Source organism: Euleptes europaea, chromosome 17, assembly GCF_029931775.1.
Source record: "Euleptes europaea isolate rEulEur1 chromosome 17, rEulEur1.hap1, whole genome shotgun sequence".
Taxonomy (NCBI): Eukaryota; Metazoa; Chordata; class Lepidosauria; order Squamata; family Sphaerodactylidae; genus Euleptes; species Euleptes europaea.
This window is the reverse complement of record NC_079328.1, coordinates 13622488-13647518: the sequence shown is the minus strand read 5'-3', so window position 1 is coordinate 13647518 and position 25031 is coordinate 13622488. Positions and strand designations below refer to the sequence as shown.

Here is a 25031-nt window from a genome sequence, read left to right as displayed (position 1 = left end):
TCTTTGGAGATGAATATTTCTGACTTTCACAACTGACCAGCTATTTCACAGTCCTACAGATCTGGCCATCCAACACTTTGCATGCAGAATAAATGTTATTTGCATAAGTAAGGGTGCAGGAGCGCATAGATTAAACTGCAGAAATTCAGTATACATCTTCAAATGCCAAAGGTTACAAGTAAATAAAAAATGTGAGGAGGAAAGGGTGGATTGAATTAAAATGCAGAAAATGCAATAAGGAGGCTGGTACTGATATCCTGATACCAAAACCTTGTACTTTTTTCTAGTTACTGTGCTGGCTCAGTTTTCTTCATTTCTCACATGATGCTGATGAAATAGCACACAGCAATGACTTCAACTTCCATGAACTTGGTCCTTCTCCATGCTCATGGAGTTTGGGGGACTTGGCTGATGGTTAGCTAAAAATGAGGAATTTGCAACAAGCTTTTCTTGACGTAAGAAGGCCACAAAGATGAAATCTGGCAACTCAAGATTTAGAAAGATCTATAAATGACACAAGAGCCCCGTGGTGCAGAGTGGTAAGCTGCAGTACTGCAGTCAAAGCTCTGCTCACGACCTGAGTTCAATCCTGACGGAAGTCAGTTTCAGGTAGCTGGCTCATGGTTGACTCAGCCTTCCATCCTTCTGAGGTCAGTAAAATGAGTACCCAGTTTGCTGGGGGTAAAGTGTAGATAACTGGAGAAGGCAATGGCAAACCAATGTTAATGATAAACATAGTCTGCCAAATAATGTGATGTCCCCCCATGGGTCAGTAATGACCTGGTGCTTGCTCAGGGGACTACCTTTACTTTTTAAATAAATGACACATTGGAGATGTTTCACTGTGCTTTACTTGTTGCCATGCTGATATCTAAGTTAAAAAAATGAAAAGTTAAAAGTTGTACGCTTTATGATGCATGCCTACCACCAATTATTCATTATTATTATGGACTACTGTTAAGAAATACATTTAAAGGTGTAGATTATGAATATTTCCTGACCTTTCAGTTCTTCCTTTGTATAAAACGTTTTTGCTAGCTACAAATTTATTACAATATTTAAATATGCCAACAGCAGTGAGATGTTTATCTAACTATGGTAAAATAAACTGGATCACATATGCAATTAAAAAGATTATACTTTTTCTTTTGAGCTGCCGATTTCTATGGTGACCCCAACCTACTTTAATTTAATCACAGCAAAAACCACAGGCATAAAAACTGAATAAAGTGACTTTGTCCTGACAGTGTTGTATAATTAATACAAGTACAAAGCACCAGATACACTATCACTAATCCTTCCACCAATCATATTTTATACTGAGCACTTCATGCATTTCACATGTATTTCACATACATCAGATGTTTTCAAATGTTCTGTGTGTATAGTTCCTGACCTGGATGGCCCAGGCTAGCCTGGTCTCATCAGATCTCAGAAGCTAAGCAAGGTTGGTCCTGGTTAGTACTTGAATGGAAGACCACCATGTAATATCAGGGTTGCTATGCAGAGGCAGGCAATAGCAAATCACCTCTTTCCTTTAAAACTCTATGGGGTTGCCATAAGTTGGCTGCGACTTGACGGCACTTTACACACACACAATACTGGCCATTCTTGCATCAAAGTGAACTGAAATACCATACTTTTAATGAGACCTCGAACTGAGTAAAATAACTTGCATCAACAAAAGAATATCTCACATAGTCCTTCCAAAATATGGTTTTCAACTCTGTATTTTTTTAAAAAAAGATTATATTTTCTCCCATATGGAAAGCATTGTGTCATCTTGATGATACAATAAAAAACCCTTTGAACCGAACTTCCAGCGGGACACGAGCGAAGAGCGGATCGGAGGCTCCAGTCTGCTCTCAGTGCCTAATTGGCTAGGAGTGGGATCTGGGCTCAGACACCCCCCGGGGGTAAGGGAATAATTTCCCGAACCTCCCCTCATCGAGGTCCATGAGTCTTGGGCACCGCTGGGAAGAAGTGGCTCCAAGTGAAGCTGATTTCGTGTCGGGCTTTGCTCGAGCCGACTCACGCTCGCCATCTTCTTTCCCTCCCCACCTTACCTACTCTTTAACTTTCCTCACAAAATACTTGGACACAGTGGGAGATATTTCGGACAGGCCACAATTAGCCTGTTGCAATTGAACCGACCCAGAAGGCGTTTTCCAGGAGCTTTGAACATCAGAGAGCCGCAAAGAAAATTGGGATGGAACAAAGGGGCAAGTAAATACTACCAACAGGTATTTTAAAGAGGTGAAAAGGGAGGTGGAAATAATAATGGTGGGCAGCAAACGGGCGAAAATACCAGATTCCTGGAAAGAAGCTCACATTTCTTTAATTCCCAAAGATGAACGAGAATATTACTTGCCCAAAGCATACAGACCGATTTCTTTACTAAATGTGGATTATACAATAATGGCAGCTATATTGACTGAAAGATTGAAAAGACACATTTAAAGAATAGTATATTCTGACCAAACTGGATTCATGCCTAAAAGACAACTGAAGGACAATTTAAGAGTAGTCTTAGCTGCAATTCACTATATCAAAACACATAAAAAGAAAGTAGCAATGCTATTTTTAGATTCAGAGAAAGCATTTGACAATGTCTCATGGACTTTTCTTAAACAGACACTGAAACATCTACTGTGGAACACAGTTTATGAATGCAGTAAATGACATTTATTCATCACAAAAAGCGAGACTGCTTATAAATGGTATGTTAACAGCACAATTTGATATTGAAAAGGCACAAGACAAGGTTGCCCATTATCACCTTTGTTATTTAACTTGGCTATGGAAGTTCTAGCAAACAAAGTAAGAACAGACCCAGAACTTCAAGGACTAAAATTTTAAGACCAGGAATATAAAATCAGAAGTTATGCAGATGACGTAGTATTGATGTGTCAACAACCCAAAAAATCTACAGAAAGAATCATTCATCAAATCAATCTTTTTAGCTATTACGCCGGATACAAGCTGAATAAACATGAAACTAACTTATTGACCTTTAATCTACTTCCAGAAGAAAAAAAAGGAAATTCATGATGCTTTACAATGTGAAATGCCAAAAAAAAAAAAGCCTGAAGTACTTGGGAATACAAATTCCAACGGGATCAGAAACATTATTTGACTTGAATTATAAAGCACTCTGGAAAAAAAATAGAAGAAGGTCTTGAAAGATGGAAAAGACTTTTAATATCTTGGCTTGGTCGAATTGCGGTAATTAAAATGAACATCTTACCGAGAATAAATTTCCTCTTTTTGACATTACCAATTGGAATTCCAAAGTCTACTCTTGAAAAGTGACAAAGAATCATTAATAAATTCATCTGGAATGGAAAAAAAATCAAGAATAAGATTCTCGGTGCTTCAAGATGAAAAGAGAGGTGGACTCGCAGTACCTAACCTGAAAATTTATCATCAAGCAGCAGTGTTAGTTGCATTCATGGAATGGATAAAAAAACCAGAAGACCGGTCAATAAGACTTGAGAAATCATGTTTAGATGGAGGATTTCATTATTGGTTGTGGCCAGAGAAGAAAATAACAATTCCAAAAGACAAGGCTCAAGAAAATCTGACGCTCCAGTTACTCAGAAAATGACAAGAATTGAAAGAAATTGTCAGTCCATCTCCGCCAGAGATGATGTCCCCCACAGAGGCATACTTGAACTGGAAAACCAGGCAGAAATTTGACTTCTTGACTTATAAAGATCTAATTAATAAGCAAGGAAACATTAAAACCATTCAAGACTTAACTACTGAAAATATCAAAATATCATGGTTTCCATATATGCAAATAACTCACGCACTAAAAACTGAATATCTTCAGAAGGGGAAACAAAGAAAGCCAACTGAATGCGAATCCATACTCAGGATCATTTACTATCTAAAATTTACAAAATGCTATTGGCTTTAGAAACAGCCTCAGAACAAATTAAAATTTGTATGGTGAAATGGATGCAGAACTTTGGTGAAATGGTACCTTTGCAGACTTGGGAAAAAATGTGGCAACAAGACATAAAATTTACAAGTTCCCAAACAATAAGAGAAAACTGGTATAAGATGTTTTACAGATGGCACTTTGCACCTAAAGATCTACAAAAAATGTATAAATCAAATCAAGCTAATTGCTGGAAATGTTCAGAAACCCAGGGCACATTTTTCCATCAGTAGTGGAGTTGTAAAAAGGCACAAAAAATTTGGAAGGACATATATGGAAAAATGCAAGAGATACTGCACTTAAATTTTGATTTTCAACCTAAATACTTCCTGTTAGGAATGACTTCAACACAAATAAACTCCACTATATTTTATTGATATAGTGAACAAGTTGTAGATACAATTGGGTAATGCAAATTATTGTTGAAATAATCTATTAATAAACTGTTTGGACACTTCTCCGGAAGTTCAACACGGTGGTGGGAGGGATTAAGGGTACACTGGTGGAGGGAGGTGGGAACAAAATGGATAAGATGATTGTAATAAGAATGTAATGATTGTACTTGGAATTTTTCTTTTTTAACCTTTTTATAGATATATCATTCTTATTATGTAGTTCTCTATATTGTTATATTTTTTCTTTTGTATTTGTTGTTGTTTGTATTGTTTTTTTTAAAAAAATTTAATAAAAAAACCTAATAAACTACACAAATAAATAATTTTTTCTGTATGGAATGACAGCTGCAAGAACATTGTATGCACAATACTGGAAAGATAAAAGGACACCATCATTAGAACAATGGATTACAAAAATGCATGAATATGCGGACATGGCAAGATTTTCCAATTGGAAGAAGGAGAAACCACCAGATGAACATAAACAAAAGTGGCAAGCATTTTATAACAGATACACTGTTAAAGATATAACAAGACAACCGGCCTGCCCTAGTCACTCCGGACGCTGACTAGTCTACACACGTCTGAAGATGATGGGACCTCAGAATTAGAAAAAGAAATAAGATGTTAATAGAATAGTTAAGTTCTTATTAATTATGATAGAATATTGATTAACAAGAAGATTTAGAATGGTAGATATTAGATTGCGGTAGATAATGAAATATGAATATAATGAAATGATGAAAATGGTGTAGACCCATTCTGAATGTCAACCATGTATAATATATCATAATTGTTCCCAAACCCTTTTTCCTTTCCTACTTTGTATATTAAAAATCTAATAAATATATATATAAAAAACCCTTTGAACCAAACTGTTGTTAAGAGGAACCAAAAACCAAATTTCTTTCTCACCTAATTTTTCGCTCCATAAGACGCACCTGACCATAAGACGCACCTAGTTTTTAGAGGAGGAAAACAAGAAAAAATATATTCTGTGTCCCGCGATGGACCCTCTGGCAGGGATTGCAGGACGTAGGGCAGATGACTCTCTCCCCTCCGCGGAGGGCCGCCCGGTCTCACCCGGCACAAATGGGGAAGTGAGGGAAGATGGGGGAAGGCTGATGCCAGGGCCTGGAGGAGGCCGGGGTGGCAGGACGTAGGCTTACCATACCCGCTCCCTCTCTCTCCTCTGCAGGACACCAGCCAGGAGGGGAAACGGGCAGAGACCCTCAGGTTGGCCACCGGGCAGGAACCGGGAGCCGCATCGGAGGCAGCAAGCAGGCGCAGGAGTGGGCAGGGCGCGCCACCCTCGCCGGCCAGCTGAGCATTGGCCAGGGGCGGCCAGGGGGAGGGCGGGGCCAGCAGCGCGTCTAGAGATCGCCGCCCAACCCGGAAGCAGATGAAAGGGCCCGACCCTTATGCTGTTCCAAGAAAAGGAAAGGGGGGGTTTGCAAAGAATTAAAGCCCCAGGAGTAAAACGAGCCACCAGCAAGCCCGGCCTCTCCAAAGAGACTCGTTGCGCGGGAGGGGCGTAGCTTTCGGCGGCTGGAGCATTTCCTGCCCAGGAGGCACTCTGGCAGGCTCGGAGAGGGGCCTCGCCCTCGCCCCCCCTTAAGAAGGCCCCACCCCTCCCGCACCCTCCACCCCCACCCCCAAGCACTTTCTCCCGGTGGCTTTTTCCTTGCTGCAAAGGTGAGTTTGGTGCATGAGGCTCTGCAGGGGCTCTCGGCGCTTGCAAGACCATCCGGTTTTGCAAAAAGGCCCCCCCGGGCTCTCCCTTGGGCCGCGGCCGCTTCCTCAGGCGCCACGAAGGGATCCTCTCTGCAGGCAGGTTTTCGGGCGGTGCGTGGAAGCACGCCCGAAGAAGGGCCGAGAGAGCATGGAAGCTAGAAAGCAAAATACCACTATGGAAAAATGGGAAACCGCCCCAGCGGCCACAAGCGAAAGCACGGGACCGGCGGCAGAGCATGCCGAGTCTAGCGCCAACTCTCCCAGCAGGGCTTCAACCTCATTGGCGGGGACGCTCTCGGCGATTCGGCTCCAGTTACAGTACACACACACATTTACTCCATAAGACGCACAGACATTTCCCCTCACTTTTGAGGAGGAAAAAAGTGTATCTTATGGAGCAAAAAATACGGTACCTTAAATGCCCAGATGATCTAAGTGCCATTTCTCCAAATCCTACAGAGAAACAGGAGAGTCCAAATGATTACAAAAGAGGTCCTTGTAGTAACTGGCTTGGAAGTGCAGGGTTAAACTATTTTTAAATGAAATACAGAGTCATTTATAAGAGCTGATTATGACTGATCTTTACATCCATCTATCTAGACAGCAAAAAATTAAACAGTATCAGTTACTCTTGGATTCTAAAGTATGCAATGAAAACAATTATTAAAGAACCCTTACCTTTTCAGCATTTTCTGCCTCTGAATGTAAAGGAGTTCCTTCGTTGCCTGTGAAAGGCACACCAGATTTGTCACCACAAAGAATATTGTCTGCTATCTGAATATTGGGAGTTAGAAAAGTGAACTCATTCTTCCTGGATTCTGAGGACAGACACAGCTGGTAGGAATAAGGCAAAGTCCCATCTTCAAAGTTTGGGGGGAAGATGGCACCAGCCTTTGAGTGGGGAACAGGAGCAAAGCACTGCAGGAATTTGGGATTGCCTGATTTTCGAAGCTTCATCAAAATGGCCAGAATGACCGTCAAGAGGAACAAGAATGACATCAAAGCCAAGGCCAGCACCAGGTAGAACTGCAGATCAGACTGATAGTCAGGGAGGCTGGACTGGTTTTTCATTTCAGGAAGGGCCTCCTGGAAGTTCTCAGCAAACACCAGGTTCAGCGTCACGGTGGCCGAGAGAGACGGCTGCCCGTTATCCTTCACCAAAATGACCAGTTTCTGTTTTGCAGCATCTTTCTCCACAAAGGCCCTTGATGTCCTGATCTCTCCAGTGTGAGAACCAACAGTGAAAAATCCTGGTTCAGTGGCTTGAACAACATGGTAGGAAAGCCAGGCGTTGTGTCCAGAATCAGCATCCACAGCCACCACCTTTGTTACCAGATACCCTTCCTCAGCCGAACGAGGTACCATCTCAAACAGGGCCGACCCCTTGGCTTCTTGTGAAGGGGACAGGATATGGGGGCTGTTGTCATTCCGATCCAGAATGAACACCCTCACGGTGACATTGCTGCTGAGAGGGGGAGAACCACCATCTTGGGCCTTCACTTGAAGCTGGAACTCTCTGAACTGTTCATAGTCAAAGGACCTCTGGGCATAGAGAGCTCCCGTCTCAGAGTTAATGGAAATATATGAAGAGATGGGGATCTCCTTGATGTTGCTGTGGAGGATGGAATATGTGATTCGTGAGTTTTTGTCCACATCTGGATCCAAGGCTTTGATAGTGAAAATGGAAGCACCAGAGGGATTGTTTTCTGGCACATAAATGCTGTATGATGGCTTCTCAAAAGTAGGAGAATTGTCATTGATATCAGAAATATGTAGTGAGATTATTTTGTGCGTTAATAGAGGGGGATTCCCTTTGTCAGTGGCTATGATTGTAATATTATATTCAGAGACACTTTCTCGATCAAAAGGGCTGTCAGTTTGGAGCTTGTAATAATTATTAGAAGAGGCCAGAATCTTGAATGGCAAATGATCTTGTAAATTGCAAGTAACTTTTCCATTATCACCTGTATCTTTGTCATTTACATTGATCAGAGCAATTAGAGTTCCTGGTAATGAATCCTCAGGAACTGGGCTGAATAAGGAAACCAGGGTCACCTCTGGGGAGTTGTCATTCTCATCAGTAACCCTTATTTCAATGTTGCAGTGTGTCACTAATCCTCCTCCATCTTTTGCTGCTACTGTCATGGTATATTCTTTGGTGTCCTCAAAGTCTAACCTACCCTGTAGACTGATTGTGCCTTTGACTGGATCCAAGCTGAATAACTTGTGACTATTTGCTGGTAGATTGCTGAAATGATACGTTATCTGAGCATTTGTACCTTCATCGTTATCAGAAGCTACCACCTGGAGTACAAGAGACCCAACTGGCACATTCTCCAGCAAACTAACCTTGTAGACCTCTTGAGTGAAGATAGGTGGATTGTCATTGGCATCAGTGACATTAACCCATATTTGGGCAGTCCCAGTTCTCCTAGGTTCACCCCCATCCAGGGCTGTAAGTATGAAGTGGAGGGTTTCCTCCTTTTCACGATCTAGTGGTTTACTTAGCACCAGTTCTGCATATTTATTTCCATCTTCTCTTTCTCTAACTTCCAAAGTGAAGTACTGATTGGGGCTGAGTTGGTAATTCTGTAGAGCATTTACCCCAATGTCAGGATCTTCAGCTTTTCCAATGAGAAATCTGGTGCCCAGTGAAGTGAATTCACTTGTCTCCAAGTGTATGTTGTCATTGAGAAACTGTGGTGCATTATCATTAATATCCTGAATTGTTACAGTTATATGGAAAACATTCAGCGGGTTTTCCACCACTGCCTCAAAATTAACAAGGCAAATAGAAGTTGTGTCACAAATTCCCTCCCTGTCTATTCTGTCATTTACATAGAGGTTTCCATTCTCTGCACTGATACTGAAATACTTCATCTTAGTCACAGTGACAGCATGCAGATTACGTTTAGCCAATTCTCTGGCATTCAGACCCAAATCCTTGACGAGATTCCCCACAACAGACCCCTTTGGCATCTCTTCAGGCACTGAATACTGAATCTGCTCTGAAGCGGCCCAGCAGCACAAAGACAATAATGAGAGAAGCAGTACTTGCCTTCTGAGTGCCCGGCCATTCTCTCTCTGCCTTCTCTCCATATGAGTCCTTGATAACTTAGCTGTCTCCTTTTTTTTGTCAGCTTTTAGGAGGATCAGATCAAATTCTCCACAGGAAGGAGGAAATCTCAGTAAGAATAATTAACTGGTTTTATGAATCAGTTTTGAACATCACAGTGGCCATGCCTTTGTGTTCTGCTCTTCTCCCGATCTGTAGCGCATGAATAAAACAATCACTCTCCAAGAAACCTCACTGGATCTCCATCCTCTGTCTGTAGCTACCATATTGGTCAACAGTGACACACTGAGGCTCAGGGAAAGAACTGCATGGGATTCTTTTCACCCAATTTAGAATGGAAAGACAATTTGGAAATGATTCTATTTTAATGAACCAGGAAAAAACACACTTTGAAAGTATATGTTCAAATCTGAGTGAAATATCTGGGGAAGTTTCCCTTTGTTCTTTGGAATGATTTAATTACTTTGTAGTTTCCTTAATTCTGGGGTAAGTAATTTTCAGTGCAATCACACTAGAACTGCTATGTTCAGTTTAAAGAGAACTGGTAGCCCACTCTCCTGAAGTTGTGATCCCAAGACTGTCATCTCATTGTTTAGTTCCAATTTCTCTGGCTAAGTCATAGAAGAATTTGTATTAATATCTGTGATTTCCACTGGCTCCATAGAAAGGTTCAACATTTTCTCACTGATAAACTTAACATTCATCAGGTGATTTTCTACCTGCCCACTCAGAGTATGCGTGATTAACGCCAAACATAGGGATCTCCCACCTCCTTTTCATCCTGTCTTCTATAACTTCTTATAAACCAAAAAAGTTTTATGTGAAGCTATCATTTTCCAAGCTTCCTACCCAGAAGAGGCAGCCTATAAAGTAGGGAGGGGAAAATTGCAATGTGAAAATGTCACGGCCTGCATTGCCATTCACTGGTCAGTACTGGTGAGAGAACTGAGGGTATAATTCTGCTGGTTACCCAGTTCAAAATTGAGGATCCAAGCAAAACTCATTCAATGGCAGCTTATGTGGTAAGCACATGTGGTTGGTTGGTTGGAATATAGCATGTGGCTGCCACTGCAGCAATCCGGGGTGGGGGGCTGGCAGGTATTGCTTGATGTCAATGGGACAGGGCATGGCTGATCTGCACCATGCAGATGTTAACCACTCTGGAGTCTCTCCATTGTCTGCCCATCAATTACTGAGCTCAATTCAACATATTGTCTATCACATTCAAAGTCCTTCGTGGCCCTGGACCCTCATATCTGCAAGACCTACTTATGTCCCACCATGACAGCTTCACTCATCTGAGCATGGCACTCTGCTGGTGCGACCCTACAAATGGCCAAGATCAACAATTGCCTGTACACATGCCTTCTCTGTAGTGGCCACCACCTTGTGGAATGGCCTGCCTAAGGTGGTCAGGAAGGCCCCCACGCTCCTGACATTTCACAAACTATGTAAAACATAATTTTTATAAAGGAAAGTAAAATATTTTTTTATAAAGGAAATAGGGTTACATTGTAACAGATGAGTCCAGAAAATGCATTGGGTTTTCACTTATGTAATACTACTTTCTGTATTGTTTAATATGTCATGTTTAATACCGTACTTATGCTTTGTTCAGACAACAGGTTTGTTGCAAATTTCTGGAATTGTAGTCTTATTCATTGCCTATTACAGGTATGATCCTAAAAATCATATTGATTTATATTGTGCAATCTGCCTTGAGTCTCAATGAGAAAGATAGAGTACAAACAAACAAAAAACAAATGTTATGTGGGTTTTGGATACCAGGAGGAACTTATGTAGAATGATGACATTACCAACTTGTGGCCTATGTTAGGTGCAGCTGGGTATTTATCAGCCCTATGCCTGAAACTACAAAGTCCTACTCATTCCTTGCTTCTGCCGCTGACAAACAATGCCTGCTAGAAGATGGTTCCCCTCTCCTCTATGATCGTTTCTCTGAACCTCGGACTTGATGCTGGCAAAACATGGGCTCTACCACTGAGTTCATCCCTTAAACTACAGAGATGAGTGGCCTCACATTATTATCCATATAATATCATTTATATCAGATATTTATCCCATTCTTTCTCTAAGGAATTCAGGGCAGCGGCTATATCATTTTATCCTCAAAACAAGCCTGTCACTTAGACTAGGCCAAAGAGATGCCTGCCCTGCCCTGGATAGCCCAGGCTAGCCTGATCCGATCAGATTTTGGAAGCTAAGCAGGGTCAGACCTGGTCAGTATTTGGAAGGGAGACCACTAATGAATACCAGGGTTGTGATGCGGAGGAGGCAATGGCAAACCACCTCTGAATGTCTCCTTGAAAACCCCACCAGGGGTCACCATAAGTCAGATGTCCTGTGCCAGCACAAACAAAGAGAGAGAGAGAGAGAGATGCCCAGTGACTTTTTTGTTGCTATGTAGATCTGAACCCGGATTTCCCTTGCCCAACTTCATCTACTGTACTTTAAGCACATGTATGCAAAGCTTATATATTGGTAATTTTTTTGAGCAATTTCATTCTTGCTTTTTGATGGATCAAATATACATTTAAATCACCATGTTTAAGAAAATATGTGATATAATAAGTCTTTTTTTATTTGACATGTATGTGTCAGGAACACGCATGGGGATTGGATCAATAAGATATGCTTATTTGATCTGTATAAGTAGAGGATGGGACATACCTACAGTCCTGCTTCCTATTCTCTCTACACAGCTTCCAAAGCTAATTCATCTACCTAATATTTTTAACAATAAAATATACAAACTGCAGTGAAGTGAGCACGCAGCAAGAGTATGACAGAACTCCTGCTCTACCTATGTATATTTGTTATTTAATGCCTGACGATTTGAATGTGAATAGGCAAGCACAGCTATAACACTGTAGAAGGAACGCAAATGAAACACAAATTCTTCTCAGGTGAGGGAATTCACACATTCAGCCGCCAAGACATCAAAATCTGGTTCCCACAGTAATCAAGAGATGTACAGATAAGTGTGAACAAGCTCCTATAGATTCTACATGCACCATGTGAAAGCATTTACGAAGCTCATATGATTGTTGGTATACAGCTGATCAATGTCATTTTCCTAGTGGAAGGGAGTTCTTTTGATTCATTGTATTATCTAAGTACTTCTTTTGCTATATTACTCCTGAATAGTGATGTAACTAAATTTCATATTTCTGCTGTTGTAACTCAAAAATCTCCATTTTGGTTTGGATTCCCCTTTGTGTGACTTGTACTATTTCCAGTTTCCTCACATTAAATTTTCCCCATTAAATGTAATGCATTTTGTCCATTATGCTGGTGTTATTTTTAGTGTACAAATGGCGCACAGCATATAAATTGGCCTATAACAGGTGCACAACATATATATGGCATTAAAAGGACCCAAAAGAAACAAGCAAAACCAAAAACACCATCAAAGAATATGAGCAACATGGAACTGCTCACAATGGAAACAAACTGAAATTAAAAAGGCATGCTTGAACATCACATATTGGTATTCCTGAAATGCTTCAGGGTTTATAAACATTAAATTGCCCTCCTATCCCCCAACAAATGTAGTTTCCTTGTTCCTGTACATAACTAGCTGATCATAAAAATGCCAGCAATAAAGCCTCATTCCCTTTCAAATTAATGGTACTTTGGCCCATCCAACCACACTAGAGAACACTTGCAATGCTTGCCAATTAGGTGCTATGATTTCACCCCCTTCCAGAAACTATTTTTACATCAAATGTCTATCATAATTTCAAAACGAAGGTTTCATAAATTTTATGATTTTATACAATCCAGAAATATCTAAAGAAATGGCTGGGACTGTTTTGCCTGCCTCCATTGCTCTGCCAGAGCTGCTACATGCCTCGCAGAAGGGCCTACCGTGGTACTTGAATGTTTTCTTTCACAAGTCAAAGAGCAACTCAGTGTGTGATTTGCATAGGGAAAAGGATTTTAAATATCCTCTTCCACAGCCTCTGGCCTGGTCTGAATCACCCCTCCCCACTCCACAGCTGTTTTACATTTTTTATAAACTACAGAAGACCTTGGTCATGGGATCTCCCAGGTAGGGTTGCCAGGTCCCTCTTTGCCACCAGAGGGAGGTTTTTAGGGCAAATCCTGAGGAGGTGGGGTTTGGGGAGGGTTGGGACTTCAATGCCATAGAGTCCAATTGCCAAAGCGGCCATTTTCTGCAGGTGAACTGATCTCTATAGGCTGGAGATGTAATAACAGGAGATATCCAGCTAGTACGTGGAGTTTGGAAACTCTACTCCCAGGTCATATCTAGTTTGTAGCATATCTACATTATGCTTTACACAAGTCAAGAAGGAAACTAGTAATGTATATGTAAGCAAACTATTAGACATAAATCATAACCTTTCACTATTGCCAAAGAAAAATAATGAAATCCCTGCCCCAGCTCTTTCTTCGCTTGTTCTCTGTAGCAATGACTTTTCAAGCCACAGCAAGAGATGTGCTTAGTAGAAAAAAAGACTTGGATCCAGCAATATGCAAGCGGAAACACAATAGACTTACTGCAGTTCTGCTTGTTCAAGATCATAAGAACGTAAGAAAAGCCATGCTGGATCAGATCTTGTGCAACACCTAGTGCTTTCCTTCCTATATATTATAATATCCAGAAATTAGTTGCAAAGGGTCTTGTGGACAAGTGGACATGGAAATTGGGATACAATCAGTTTGACTTAGTGGAAGCAGCTATGGTCCTCTTTCCCTTGCACTTCTGCTTGCAGAAGAGCTCTAGGGCAACTAGAACTTTTCAATTGGATCCAACTCATTGGGTGTTGTAAGTATGGCAAGGAAATTCATGGATACCAAAAACTCTGTGGCAGCTGCAGAAGATGAGTTACCGTGCATTTCCTGTCTCAATTACTTTACTTCAAAACAAATTTATAGATACGATTATGAAAAGCAATGCAGAAATTTAATTGAAAACCCCAGGCTTCACCTTTGACATAGATAGCTCACCTGAATAGCGGCAGAGTCACTGTTATTGCCTGTAATATCTTCAGCCATAAGGAAGGGATCCTTTATCTCACAAGGCTGTTGAGTAGGTAGAGTATTAGAGGAGCTACCCTTTGGAAAGCCAAAATTGCTCTTTCGAGAGTCAGTGGTAAGAGAAAAATCATGACAGTAGGAGTGAAGAAAAGCTTGGACTCCATCAATACCCACAAACTGTGAAACTGGGACTCCAGTAAAATTCACACCCCCAGAATCACACAACTGAGAATTCCTCCATCTGCAAAGTCTGAGTGCCAGCAACACAAGGAGGAAGGTGAAAAACAAGCAGGAGACCAAAGCCACAGCAACCACCAGGTAGAAGGTGAGGTCCGACTGTGGGTCTGCTGGAGTGGAGATGCTGCTAATATCAGAGAGGCTTTCAGGGATGCTGTTGGCCAGCACCACAGTGACCATGACGGAGGCAGAGAGAGGGGGCTGCCCATTGTCCTTCACTAAAACCACCAGGCTTTGTTTGAGAGCATCCTTGTCCAGAAAGAAACGGGCTGTCCTGATCTCTCCAGTGTGGAGTCCTATGGTGAAGAGGCCTGGCTCTGTGGCCTTGAGTAATTGATAGGAGAGCCAGGCATTCTGGCCAGAGTCTGCATCTACTGCCACCACTTTAGTGACCAGATATCCAGGCTCAGATAAGTGAGGTGCTAGCTCTACTCCAGTGGAGCCATCAGTGGGGACAGAAGGGTACAAGATCTGGGGGGCGTTATCATTCTGATCTAAAATTAAGAGAGTCACTGAGACATTGGAGCTGAGTGGTGGGGAGCCTCCATCTTGGGCCTTGATCAGGAAGCTAATTTGCTGGAATTCTTCATAATCAAAGGAACTCAGGGCATAAATAATACCAGACTCAGAGTTAATAGAAAGGTATGAAGAGAGACGGGAATCTTTGATGTCTTCTTCAATGATGGAATATGATATTCTGGAGTTCTCCTCCCAGTCTGGATCATCTGCCTTCACTGAATATATGGAGGCCCCTCTTGGATTATTCTCCATTATATAAGAAGTATAAACAGTTTCCAGGAAGAAGGGAGGATTGTCATTGGTATCTAAAATCTTGAGGGAAATGACAATGGATGCAGAAAGTGGAGGGGTCCCATTGTCCAGCGCTGTGACAGTGATGTTGTAGACGGCCACCTGCTCCCTATCCAGAGTTCTGGATGTGACCAAACTGTAGTACTTATCATAAGATTTTGTCAGTAGAAAGGGGAGGTTGCTTGGAATGGAACAAGTGACCTCTGCATTCTCTGCTGAATCTTTGTCTTGCACCTTTAAAAGAGCTATTGAAGTTCCTGCTGGAGAATCTTCAGGGATGGAGTTGATGACAGAAGTTAATGTCAGTTCTGGTGCATTATCATTTACATCAGTAATAAATATTATGACAGTTGCTGTGTCCAACAGACCTCCGCCATCTTGGACTTGGACCTCCATTTCATGAAACGGAGTCTTCTCAAAGTCTAAGTTTCCAACCAGAGTTATTTCCCCTGTGTTTGAATCCAAATTGAATATTTGGGAAGCTATTGCTGAGATTTTTCGTAATGAATATTTGATTTCTTTATTCATTCCTTCATCCCTGTCAGTAGCTTTTAATGCAACCACTGTAGCACCAATAGGAGTATCTTCCTTAACATTTACTTTATAGATACGTTGGCTAAAAATAGGTGCATTGTCATTAGCATCCAAAACTACCACATGAATCTTTGCAGTGCCACTCCTGACAGGATCTCCCCCATCATATGCCATGAGAACAAGGTTGTGATCAGCTTGATCCTCCCGGTCCAGAGGCCTTTCCAATACTAGTTGTGTGTGGTGTCTGCCTTCTACAGCTCTTTGCACATTGAGAGAAAAGTAAGAATTGCTACTGAGTTTGTAACCCTGTAGAGAATTGTTTCCTAAATCAGGATCCTGAGCTTCATAGAGGGGAAATCGGGAGCCCAGTGCTGAGCTCTCACTGATATTGATTATTACTATTTCTGACTGGAAAGTGGGGGCATGGTCATTAATATCTGTGATTTCCACTTCAACTCCATACACTTTCATGGAATCCCCAACAATAACCTCAGCATTCAAGAGGCACTTCTCCTGCCAACCACAGATCTCCTCCCTGTCTATTCTCTTTGTTGTGTACAAATGGCCATTCTTATAATTCAAAGCAAAATACTCACTCCTTCCTTGGAAGACAAGGTGGATCCTGCGGTCTGAGAGCTCTTTTGCAACCAGTCCCAGATCCTTTGCAATATTCCCCACCAAAGAGCCTTTGTCTATTTCCTCAGGAATGGTGTAATGAATCTGTCTGGAAATGGCTCGGCAGATGGAAGCAAATAGAATGCAAAAGACAGCTCCTCTTTTGCAGTCCTCCAGGCATTTTGCTGTTGGCATTCTTGGCTCTAGGAGAAGCCCTTTTGGAGGTCTGTATTTCAGGAATGGCTGAATTTGCCCAGAAAGTGCAAAATATCCTGTTGCAAATGAAATGTGGTCTTCTGTTTCAGCTTCTCTGTGCAATGAAGTTCTTGCTTGGGTCTGATCTCTTCGCTTTTTCAGCTCTGAAGCGGCTGATCTGGGATGGATGAATTCCTCATTGCTCAGCCTTGGTTGGTCAACAGCGACACTCAGAGTCTCAGCCAGTAATTGCACACATTCCCAGCTTTTAAAAAAAAATCATGCTGTATCTATCTTACTCTGTCAATACATCATTTCAATGTTATTCTGCAAGAACCTAACAATTACTTTACATATCCCCCATCTATAAGTGACCTGTGGGCAGGGAACAATGCTTCCACTTATATTTTCCACATGTTCGTGAGTGCTATGTAACTGATACATTTTTAAATATATCATTTATCCATTTTTAATCTTCACATTCTTTTCAACTGATGAAATGTAAATGTCGATTCTAATAAAGATGATCTATCTTTCCAGAGACATATTTCTCTAGATCATAGTGAACTTTAAATATAGATGGACATTGGAATGAGAAGCTGTATAGGTGGTGTACATGTGTCAACATTTTCTATGCAAAAACCATGAAAGCATAACAATAATTGTATTTTTAGCATTCAAGCGGCAATACATGCTATTTTGCCTTAATTTACACAACGCCCCTGCAAGGAACCTGGCTATTATTATCACCTCAATGTAGAATGGCTTGCCTGAGGCTACCTACTGAGTTTGTGGCAGAGATGAGCTTCGACTCTTGGACCTCCTAACCTTTCAGTCTCTTAACAGCTGCACTAAGCTAACAAAGTTTTGTTGATATACATGAAATATTATACATGTCATCTATTGAAATGTCCTTTATACATCTGATACATGAAATATATAATTGCTGTTCACTACAAAGTGTTGAGAACTTCAGTACAAAGTGATATATCACTTCTAGAAGATACACCTTTCCTTCAAAAGTATTAGAATGTACACAACATCACTCTATCAGGAAAGCCATCCCGGTCTACCCCTCACTCCCCCAAACAAAAATGGGAGTTAAAAAATAGAAACTTGTCTCCATAGTTAGGTTAATCCATAATAAACTCTAAAGTAAGTGAAATTAAAATTTGGGAATTGGCATGTTTGATATCAATCACCCCAAGCTTTCCCAGGTTGCCTACCCTGGATATTATTGAAAAGTCATTGATAATTTCAATACAGTCACAGAATAAATGGTTTTGTATGATCTCCATACATGTAATTCATGACACAGCTAGGAATCTTCCCAAATGCATCAAGAGGCTTCCCTTTGATTCTCTTCTACCTTTACGAAGATGCAAAATGATTTGAATGCTGTTTGCAAACAAATCAAGACAATCAAGACAGTCAAAGGAGATATTCACCTCAACACAGAACAGGCATTGCAAACGAAGACATTTTGAATGTCAACTGCATTTTTGTGCCATTCTTACCATTCTATTTGGATGGTTTCAATACATCCAACACAGTCCAATCATGTCCCGTTCACTGAATCACATGCAGATCGGGTTCTAGGTTAATTCAATATATATTTGTTACCCCACAAGACTTTTTCAGGGCAACAGACTAACCTGGCTAGCCTTCTGGATATGTGTCACTTCTCTGTCAAAAGATTTTCACAGTGTTCCCAAAGGTAGTACTTAAACTTTGTAGTGGACTGATTTATGCACCCCAGTCATCATCCAGATGTATACTGGCTTATGGGAGGGAAGGCAGCATGGTGTAGCCTGATTTTGTCAAATCTTGGAAGCTAAGCAAGGTCAGCCCTGATTAGTATTTGGATGGGAGACCATCAAGGAATGTCAGGGTTGCTATGCGGTGGAAGGCACTGGCAAACCACTTCTGTTAGTCCCTTGCCTTGAAAACCCCATAAGGGGTCACCATGTCAGCTGTGATTTGATGGCACTTTACATACACAGATGTACTGGTTTATAGTCAACAGTTTTATGTAAGGCATAACATGAGTAGGCTCCCTGTAACTTGAAACTTTGAAAGCCTCCAATATAAACCCAAGGGTTATATTTTATTTCATATCATTATGCAAAAAAATTGAATATAGATTTTTTAAAAAACTTCTGCACTAGTTTAATAGAAAACTAGAAACGCGTGGAATGGTGCTCTTCCTCACTTCTTTTCTGTTAGCACCCAAATCACCAAACCACTCCTTGGGCCAGTTGGAGTCAAGCTCCTGGGCTTGCATATTTAGCACATATACAGTAGCTAGCTTCAGTGAAAACAAGAAACATAAAACAAAAGTAAATACAGTATTATAAGTTTGGGTCTCTCAAATGTTGTGAATGATTACAGTTTTGCCTACCATGCAACTGACGGGTGATCAAAAAGGAGCCTGCTTCATTACATGCAATTTATCTCAAGTTTTTGGGAATCATATCCATCAAAGTTTGGGGTAAGGACAGACATCCATTACCTTTGACTTTGGACACAGAAAAATTTGACTTTGCACACAGAAAAAAAGAGATCTAGGAGCTTATAGTGGAAGCTGGCTAAAATGGAGAACCCCGTTGGAGAAAGTTGTTCTGTGGAGACCTATCAGGATGGGAAGGTCTGTTGTTTGTTCTAGAAGCCTAAAATCCTCGGAAGATTGGAGGAATGGTATACCTCCTTTCTTCTTGCAGGCCTTGAATTGAAACCTCAGATAGAGTTGCCAAATTCTGTTCAGCTTCCACAGTCTACTGAAGTACATTTAGTGACACACCATTGCTTTTTTATATCTCAGATTGCGCATTCCTGAGCCGCACCGGTGGCCAGGACGAAAGGCCTCTAGAGGCCAGCGAAGGGCTGCGCCAGTGCAAGGGCCCACAGTGCTGTCGTCTGGGCAACATATGCCGGCGTTTGTGGCCCCAACGCCGGCATGAAAGCCGGGATGCTGGTTGCTGGCTGCCACCATGGCAGCGCTGGGCCAGGATGTCGACGGAGCCTTCCACCGGCATCCGGATGCCGGCAAAGGCTGCAGTGGCATCCCAGGAGGTGTTCCCAGGGTGTCCTGGGAGGTATTCCCAGGGTGTTACGGCACCGACCTGGGGGCAGGGCTGTCGTTAGGCAGCCTCCTAAGCCGTTACAGCTTGGGCACGCCCTTTTTTGTTGTTGTTCTTGAAATACGCCATCTTTTAGGCGTATCTCCCGTGCAACCCTATGCGGTTTGCACGGATTTTTGGCGCTGGGCAGAGGTTTTGGTGGGGCTGAAACCTCCCTAGGGGGCAGTGCCGCTGCGTTGCCTTCTAAGTTCGGTGCAGGCATTCCGCTCAGGAATGCACGGTTAATGTTAGATTGTTTATATAATCTTATAACCACTCTGCTAAAGTCTGTTTTATTCTGCTGGTCCATGACTCTAATAAATTATTGATTGATTGGTTGGTTTCTTTAGAAGTCTGTTGCTTCTACTGGGTTCTGTTTGTAAATAAAGAGAAATGTCAAAGATACATGAGTGTCCAGGAGTTTTCTTATCTCATAATTTGCTGTGAAACCTCTCATTAGCTGGGGAGATAGAGAGTGGGTAGCAGTATTTATCTCTAGAAGAGTATTCACACAAAAACCATACAGAAAGGGAAATAAACTAATCCCCCTCCCCAAAGACCCCTAAAGTAATTCACAAAAACTAATATTGCAATGCAAGAAAAAATTAAAAAACACAATGCAAAAAAATGCACAAAGCAATTCTTACCTTTTCAGCATTCTCCACCTCTGAATTTAAATTGTTTTGTTCATTGCCTGTCAAAGGCACACCCAAGTTGTCACTACCAAGAACACTGCCTGCAATCTGAACACTGGGGGTCAGGAAAGTGAACTCATTCTTCCTGGATTCTGAGGACAGACACAGCTGGTAGGAATAAGGCAAAGTCCCATCTTCAAAGTTTGGGGGGAAGATGGCACCAGCCTTTGAATGAGGAACAGGAGCAAAGCACTGCAGGAATTTGGGATTGCCTGATTTTCGAAGCTTCATCAGAATGGCCAGGATCACTGTCAAGAGGAACAAGAATGACATCAAAGCCAAGGCCAGCACCAGGTAGAACTGCAGATCAGATTGATAATCAGGGATGCTAGACTGGTTTTTCATTTCTGGAAGGGCTTCCTGGAAGTTCTCAGCAAACACCAGGTTCAGTGTCACTGTGGCTGAGAGAGGTGGCTGCCCATTATCCTTCACCAAAATTACCAGTTTCTGTTTTGCAGCATCTTTCTCCACAAAGGCCCTTGATGTCCTGATCTCACCAGTGTGAGAACCAACAGTGAAGAATCCTGGTTCAGTGGCTTGAATGACATGGTAAGAAAGCCAGGCGTTGTGTCCAGAATCAGCATCTACGGCCACCACCTTTGTTACCAGATACCCTTCCTCAGCTGAACGAGGTACCATCTCAAACAAGGCCGACCCCTTGGCTTCTTGTGAGGGGGACAGGATCCGGGGGCTGTTGTCATTCCGATCCAGAATGAACACCCTCACGGTGACATTGCTGCTGAGAGGGGGAGAACCACCATCTTGGGCCTTCACTTGCAGCTGGAACTCTCGGAACTGTTCATAGTCAAAGGACCTCTGGGCATACAGAGCTCCAGTCTCAGAGTTAATGGAGATATATGAAGAGATGGGGAGCTCCTTGATGTTGCTGTGGAGGATGGAATATGTGATTTGTGAGTTTTGGTCCATGTCCGGGTCCAAGGCTTTGACAGTGAATATGGAAGCTCCTGAAGGATTGTTTTCTGGCACATAGATGGTGTAGGAAGATTTCTCAAAAGAAGGAGAATTGTCATTGATATCAGAAATATATAGTGAAATGACTTTGTTTGTTGACAGAGGGGGAGTCCCTTTGTCAGTGGCTGTGATTGTAATATTATATTCAGAGGTGTTTTCTCGATCTAAGGGGCTGTCAGTTTGGAGCTTGTAGTAATTATTAGAAGAGGCCAGAATCTTGAACAGCAAATGATTTTCTAAACTGCAAGTAACCTTTCCATTATCACCTGTATCTTTGTCATTTACATTGATCAGAGCAATTAAGGTTCCAGGTACAGAATCCTCAGGAACTGGGCTGAATAAGGAAACCAGGGTCACCTCTGGGGAGTTATCATTCTCATCAACAACCCTTATTTCAATGTTGCAGTGTGTTTCTTGTCCTCCCCCATCCTTTGCTGCCACTGTCATAGTATATTCTCCAGTTTGTTCAAAGTCCAATGGCTCTATTACAGTTATCGTGCCATTGCTGGGGTTCAAATGGAATTTCTGACGGGCATTCAATGGTATGTTGCTAAAATGATATTTGATCTCAGCATAAGAACCCTCATCACTATCCGAAGCGATAACCTGGAGTACAGAAGTCCCCACTGCAACATTTTCCCTCAAACTAATCTTGTAGACATCTTGAGTGAAGATGGGTGGGTTGTCATTGGCATCTGTGACGTTAATCCAGATCTGGGTAGTCCCAGTTTTTCTAGGCTCACCCCCATCCAACGCCATAAGTGTGAAGTGGAGGGTATGTTCCCTTTCACGATCTAATGGTTTGCTTAGCACAAGTTCTGCATGTTTATTTCCATCTTGTCTCTCTCTGACCTCCAATGTGAAATACTGGTTGGAACTAAGCTGGTAATTTTGGAGAGAATTCACCCCAATGTCTGGATCTTCAGCTTTCCCAAGAAGAAATCTGGTGCCTATCATAGTGGATTCAATTATTTCTAGCTTGATGTTTTCATTTAGGAACTGTGGTGTATTGTCATTAATATCTTGGATTGTTATAGTTGTATGGAAAATATTCAAAGGGTTTTCAACTACAGCTTCAAAATTAACAAGGCAAAGTGGATTCTTTCCACATATTTCCTCTCGATCTATCCTGTCATTTACATAGAGATTTCCATTCTCTGGACTGATACTGAAATACTTCATTTTAGCCACAGAGACAGCATGAAGCTTGTGCTTTGCTAGTTCTTTGACATTTAGACCCAAATCCTTGGCAAGATTCCCCACAATAGAACCCTTTGGCATTTCTTCAGGTATAGAATATTGAATCTGCTCTGAAGAAGCCCAGCCTGAGAAAGACAATAATGAGAGAAGCAGTACTTGCCTTCTGAGTGCCAGGACATTCTCTTTTTGCCTTCTCTCCATCCGGCCACTGAAAACAGGATGGTTCCCTTTTCAGCTTCTTGTGATCAGATTAAATTCTCTTGAAGATGAAACTGCTTTCAGTAAGGAAAAATTAACCCCCTTTCTCCGTTGGTCTGATTGTTCTCCTTTGTTGAATGCTTTTTCTTTGTGCTCTGCAGTTCCCGTAATCTGTTATCACAGTGTAGGAAGCATCATTCAGTTTCTGTCCTGTCTCCAGCTCTCACATTGGCCTATAGCGGCACTTGGAGGCTCAGGGAAGAATTGCAAGAAAAACCATCTTCTCCAATATAAAACTGAAGCATTACCACAATGTACATCCCCCAAATCTAAATCCCCTGTTCTTGATCCCACGTGCAGCAGCACTTGTGAAGACTTTTCATTTGTTTCCTTGCAATTTATATTCCATTTATTTTGCTTCATGCATATCTATGTCTTTTAATATATGACTGCTCCTGCAGTGCTGAAGAAAAGTGGTGCGTATATAAACATTTTCACTATCATGTAGGATCACAGTTTTGAAGTTGATTTTTAGGCCTCTCATTATGGAGGTTGCTTTTCCGAGAATGACTAACAAACATTGCTGGGAATACTACAATTTCCACCATGACTCCAAATATCTACAATGTATTCTTAGTAAAAAGCTCAACTGCAGCACCCCCCATCTATCATCTCTGCAACACACACAATGATCCCCATGTTATCACTCAAAACAAATGCCAAGCCCTATAACACTATGGATTTCACAACCTTTTAGACTATTCCAGCTCCTTGGTGATATTAATGTATTACTTATTAAGAAAATTTGTATGCTGCCTCTTCAGAGACCTGCTTGAGGTGGCGCACAAAACAAACAAGATAAAATCATCAAGATATAAAATCATTAAAATTAGCAAGCCATTAAAAACCCAGTCAACAAAAACCTAGAGTATGAAGCTTTACAAAACCCCAGAGCATAATACATTTATCAGCCTAAATAATTCTCAATAACACTCCTCAGGCTAAAAGCAAATGATAAAACAGTAAAACAGTAAAAAATATCAAACTCCTAGTGGCCAGGAGGAGCCATTATGAATGTTTGATATTTACCATGACTATCATAGTTGGAGTTTTTTTTAAAAAAAAGATCTTTCTGTATTATACTGTTTTTGGGTCCAGATTCAGCACATACGCTGTCAACGGCATGCAACCTACTACTTGCCTGATAGATAGATAGATAATTTGTGGCCCTTGCCCAGATAAAACAAGATACATGGACTAAAATGGTCTTACCGACAAAGGTTTACAGTCCAAGTCTTAAATCACTTAAAAATAAATAAATAAATAACATCCAAGTTACATCTGCCATTTGGACTGAGAGACTACTCTGTGGCAACGGATTTTCATTGCAGCCGTACAAAATTTTGCTACCTGAGAGGTGATTGAGATATTATCTCCTTGTAGGAGCTTTTCTATCTTTTCTCTTTCCCTTGCCTGTTTTTCTACTTGCCTGTTTGCCAAGGCTTTTGATGTGGTATGAACAGAAGACATCTTTTTGGGCGGGTGGGGGAAAGCATTCGTGCCTTTTTATTCTATTTGGTTTTAATGTATAATATTTTAATGTTTTTGTAAGCTGCACTGAGCCAAAAGGAAAGGTGGGGTACAAAAGTTTTAATTTTAAAAAATTATCCACTCAGCAATGTTGAAAGTCTAGCCTATGGAGCCTTCTTCCACTTTAACTGTGCAATTCTAAACCAAGTTACATTCTTCAAAGCCAATTGACTTGAGAGGGCTCAGAAAGGTGTAACTCTGCTTAGGATGACACTTCAAGTGGTTCTTCCTTTGGTATAAGAGGTATTTATGTTGTTGGAAGGCTCTTTAGGCTTGGTAAGATATTGGCCAGTGTGAATGATATAAATGTATATAAAACATTTCATTTACTTGATTTATTGCCTGCCTATCTTGCTGAGACTCAAGGCGGATTACAGAATATAAAACAACCAGACAGCGGAGAACTCCAACTAACAGTGCTGTAAGCTAGGATCACAGAAGATTCAGAATGTTTGGTGAGATGGGAACAATTTATGTATTTCAGATACTTTACATTTGATCTCATATGCTGTTCATTCGTGAAGCCTATGAGGTCTGGAATTATTAGCAAATTCTGCCCAGAAACATTCAGAAACACAAGCCACCAGCAGCCATCTGAAGTGGTACTCAGCCACAATCTTCTCTAAGCCATTTGTTTCTTTACTTAGAATGTTTGTATTCTGCCTCTCCAGAAACTTGTTCAAGGTTAAC

General features: G+C 41.4%; 1 protein-coding gene across 17 annotated transcripts in view; it reads right to left on the bottom strand.

Moving 5' to 3' along the window:
• Nucleotides 1-25031, bottom strand: part of LOC130488791 (protocadherin gamma-A12-like) — a 358724-nt gene that overhangs the window by 120755 nt on the left and 212938 nt on the right. Inside the window, exon 1 of one of the 17 annotated variants that reach the window (XM_056862435.1) lies at nt 20334-22765. The exons of 14 other annotated variants lie outside the window; for them this stretch is intronic. In XM_056862435.1, the coding sequence (XP_056718413.1) occupies nt 20334-22754 (2421 nt within the window). In that variant the 5' untranslated portion in view covers nt 22755-22765. Of the gene's footprint in view, nt 1-6753; nt 9175-14146; nt 16693-20333; nt 22766-25031 lie in introns of those variants that run through there. 2 more of the 17 variants (XM_056862439.1, XM_056862434.1) reach the window with 2 other exon arrangements.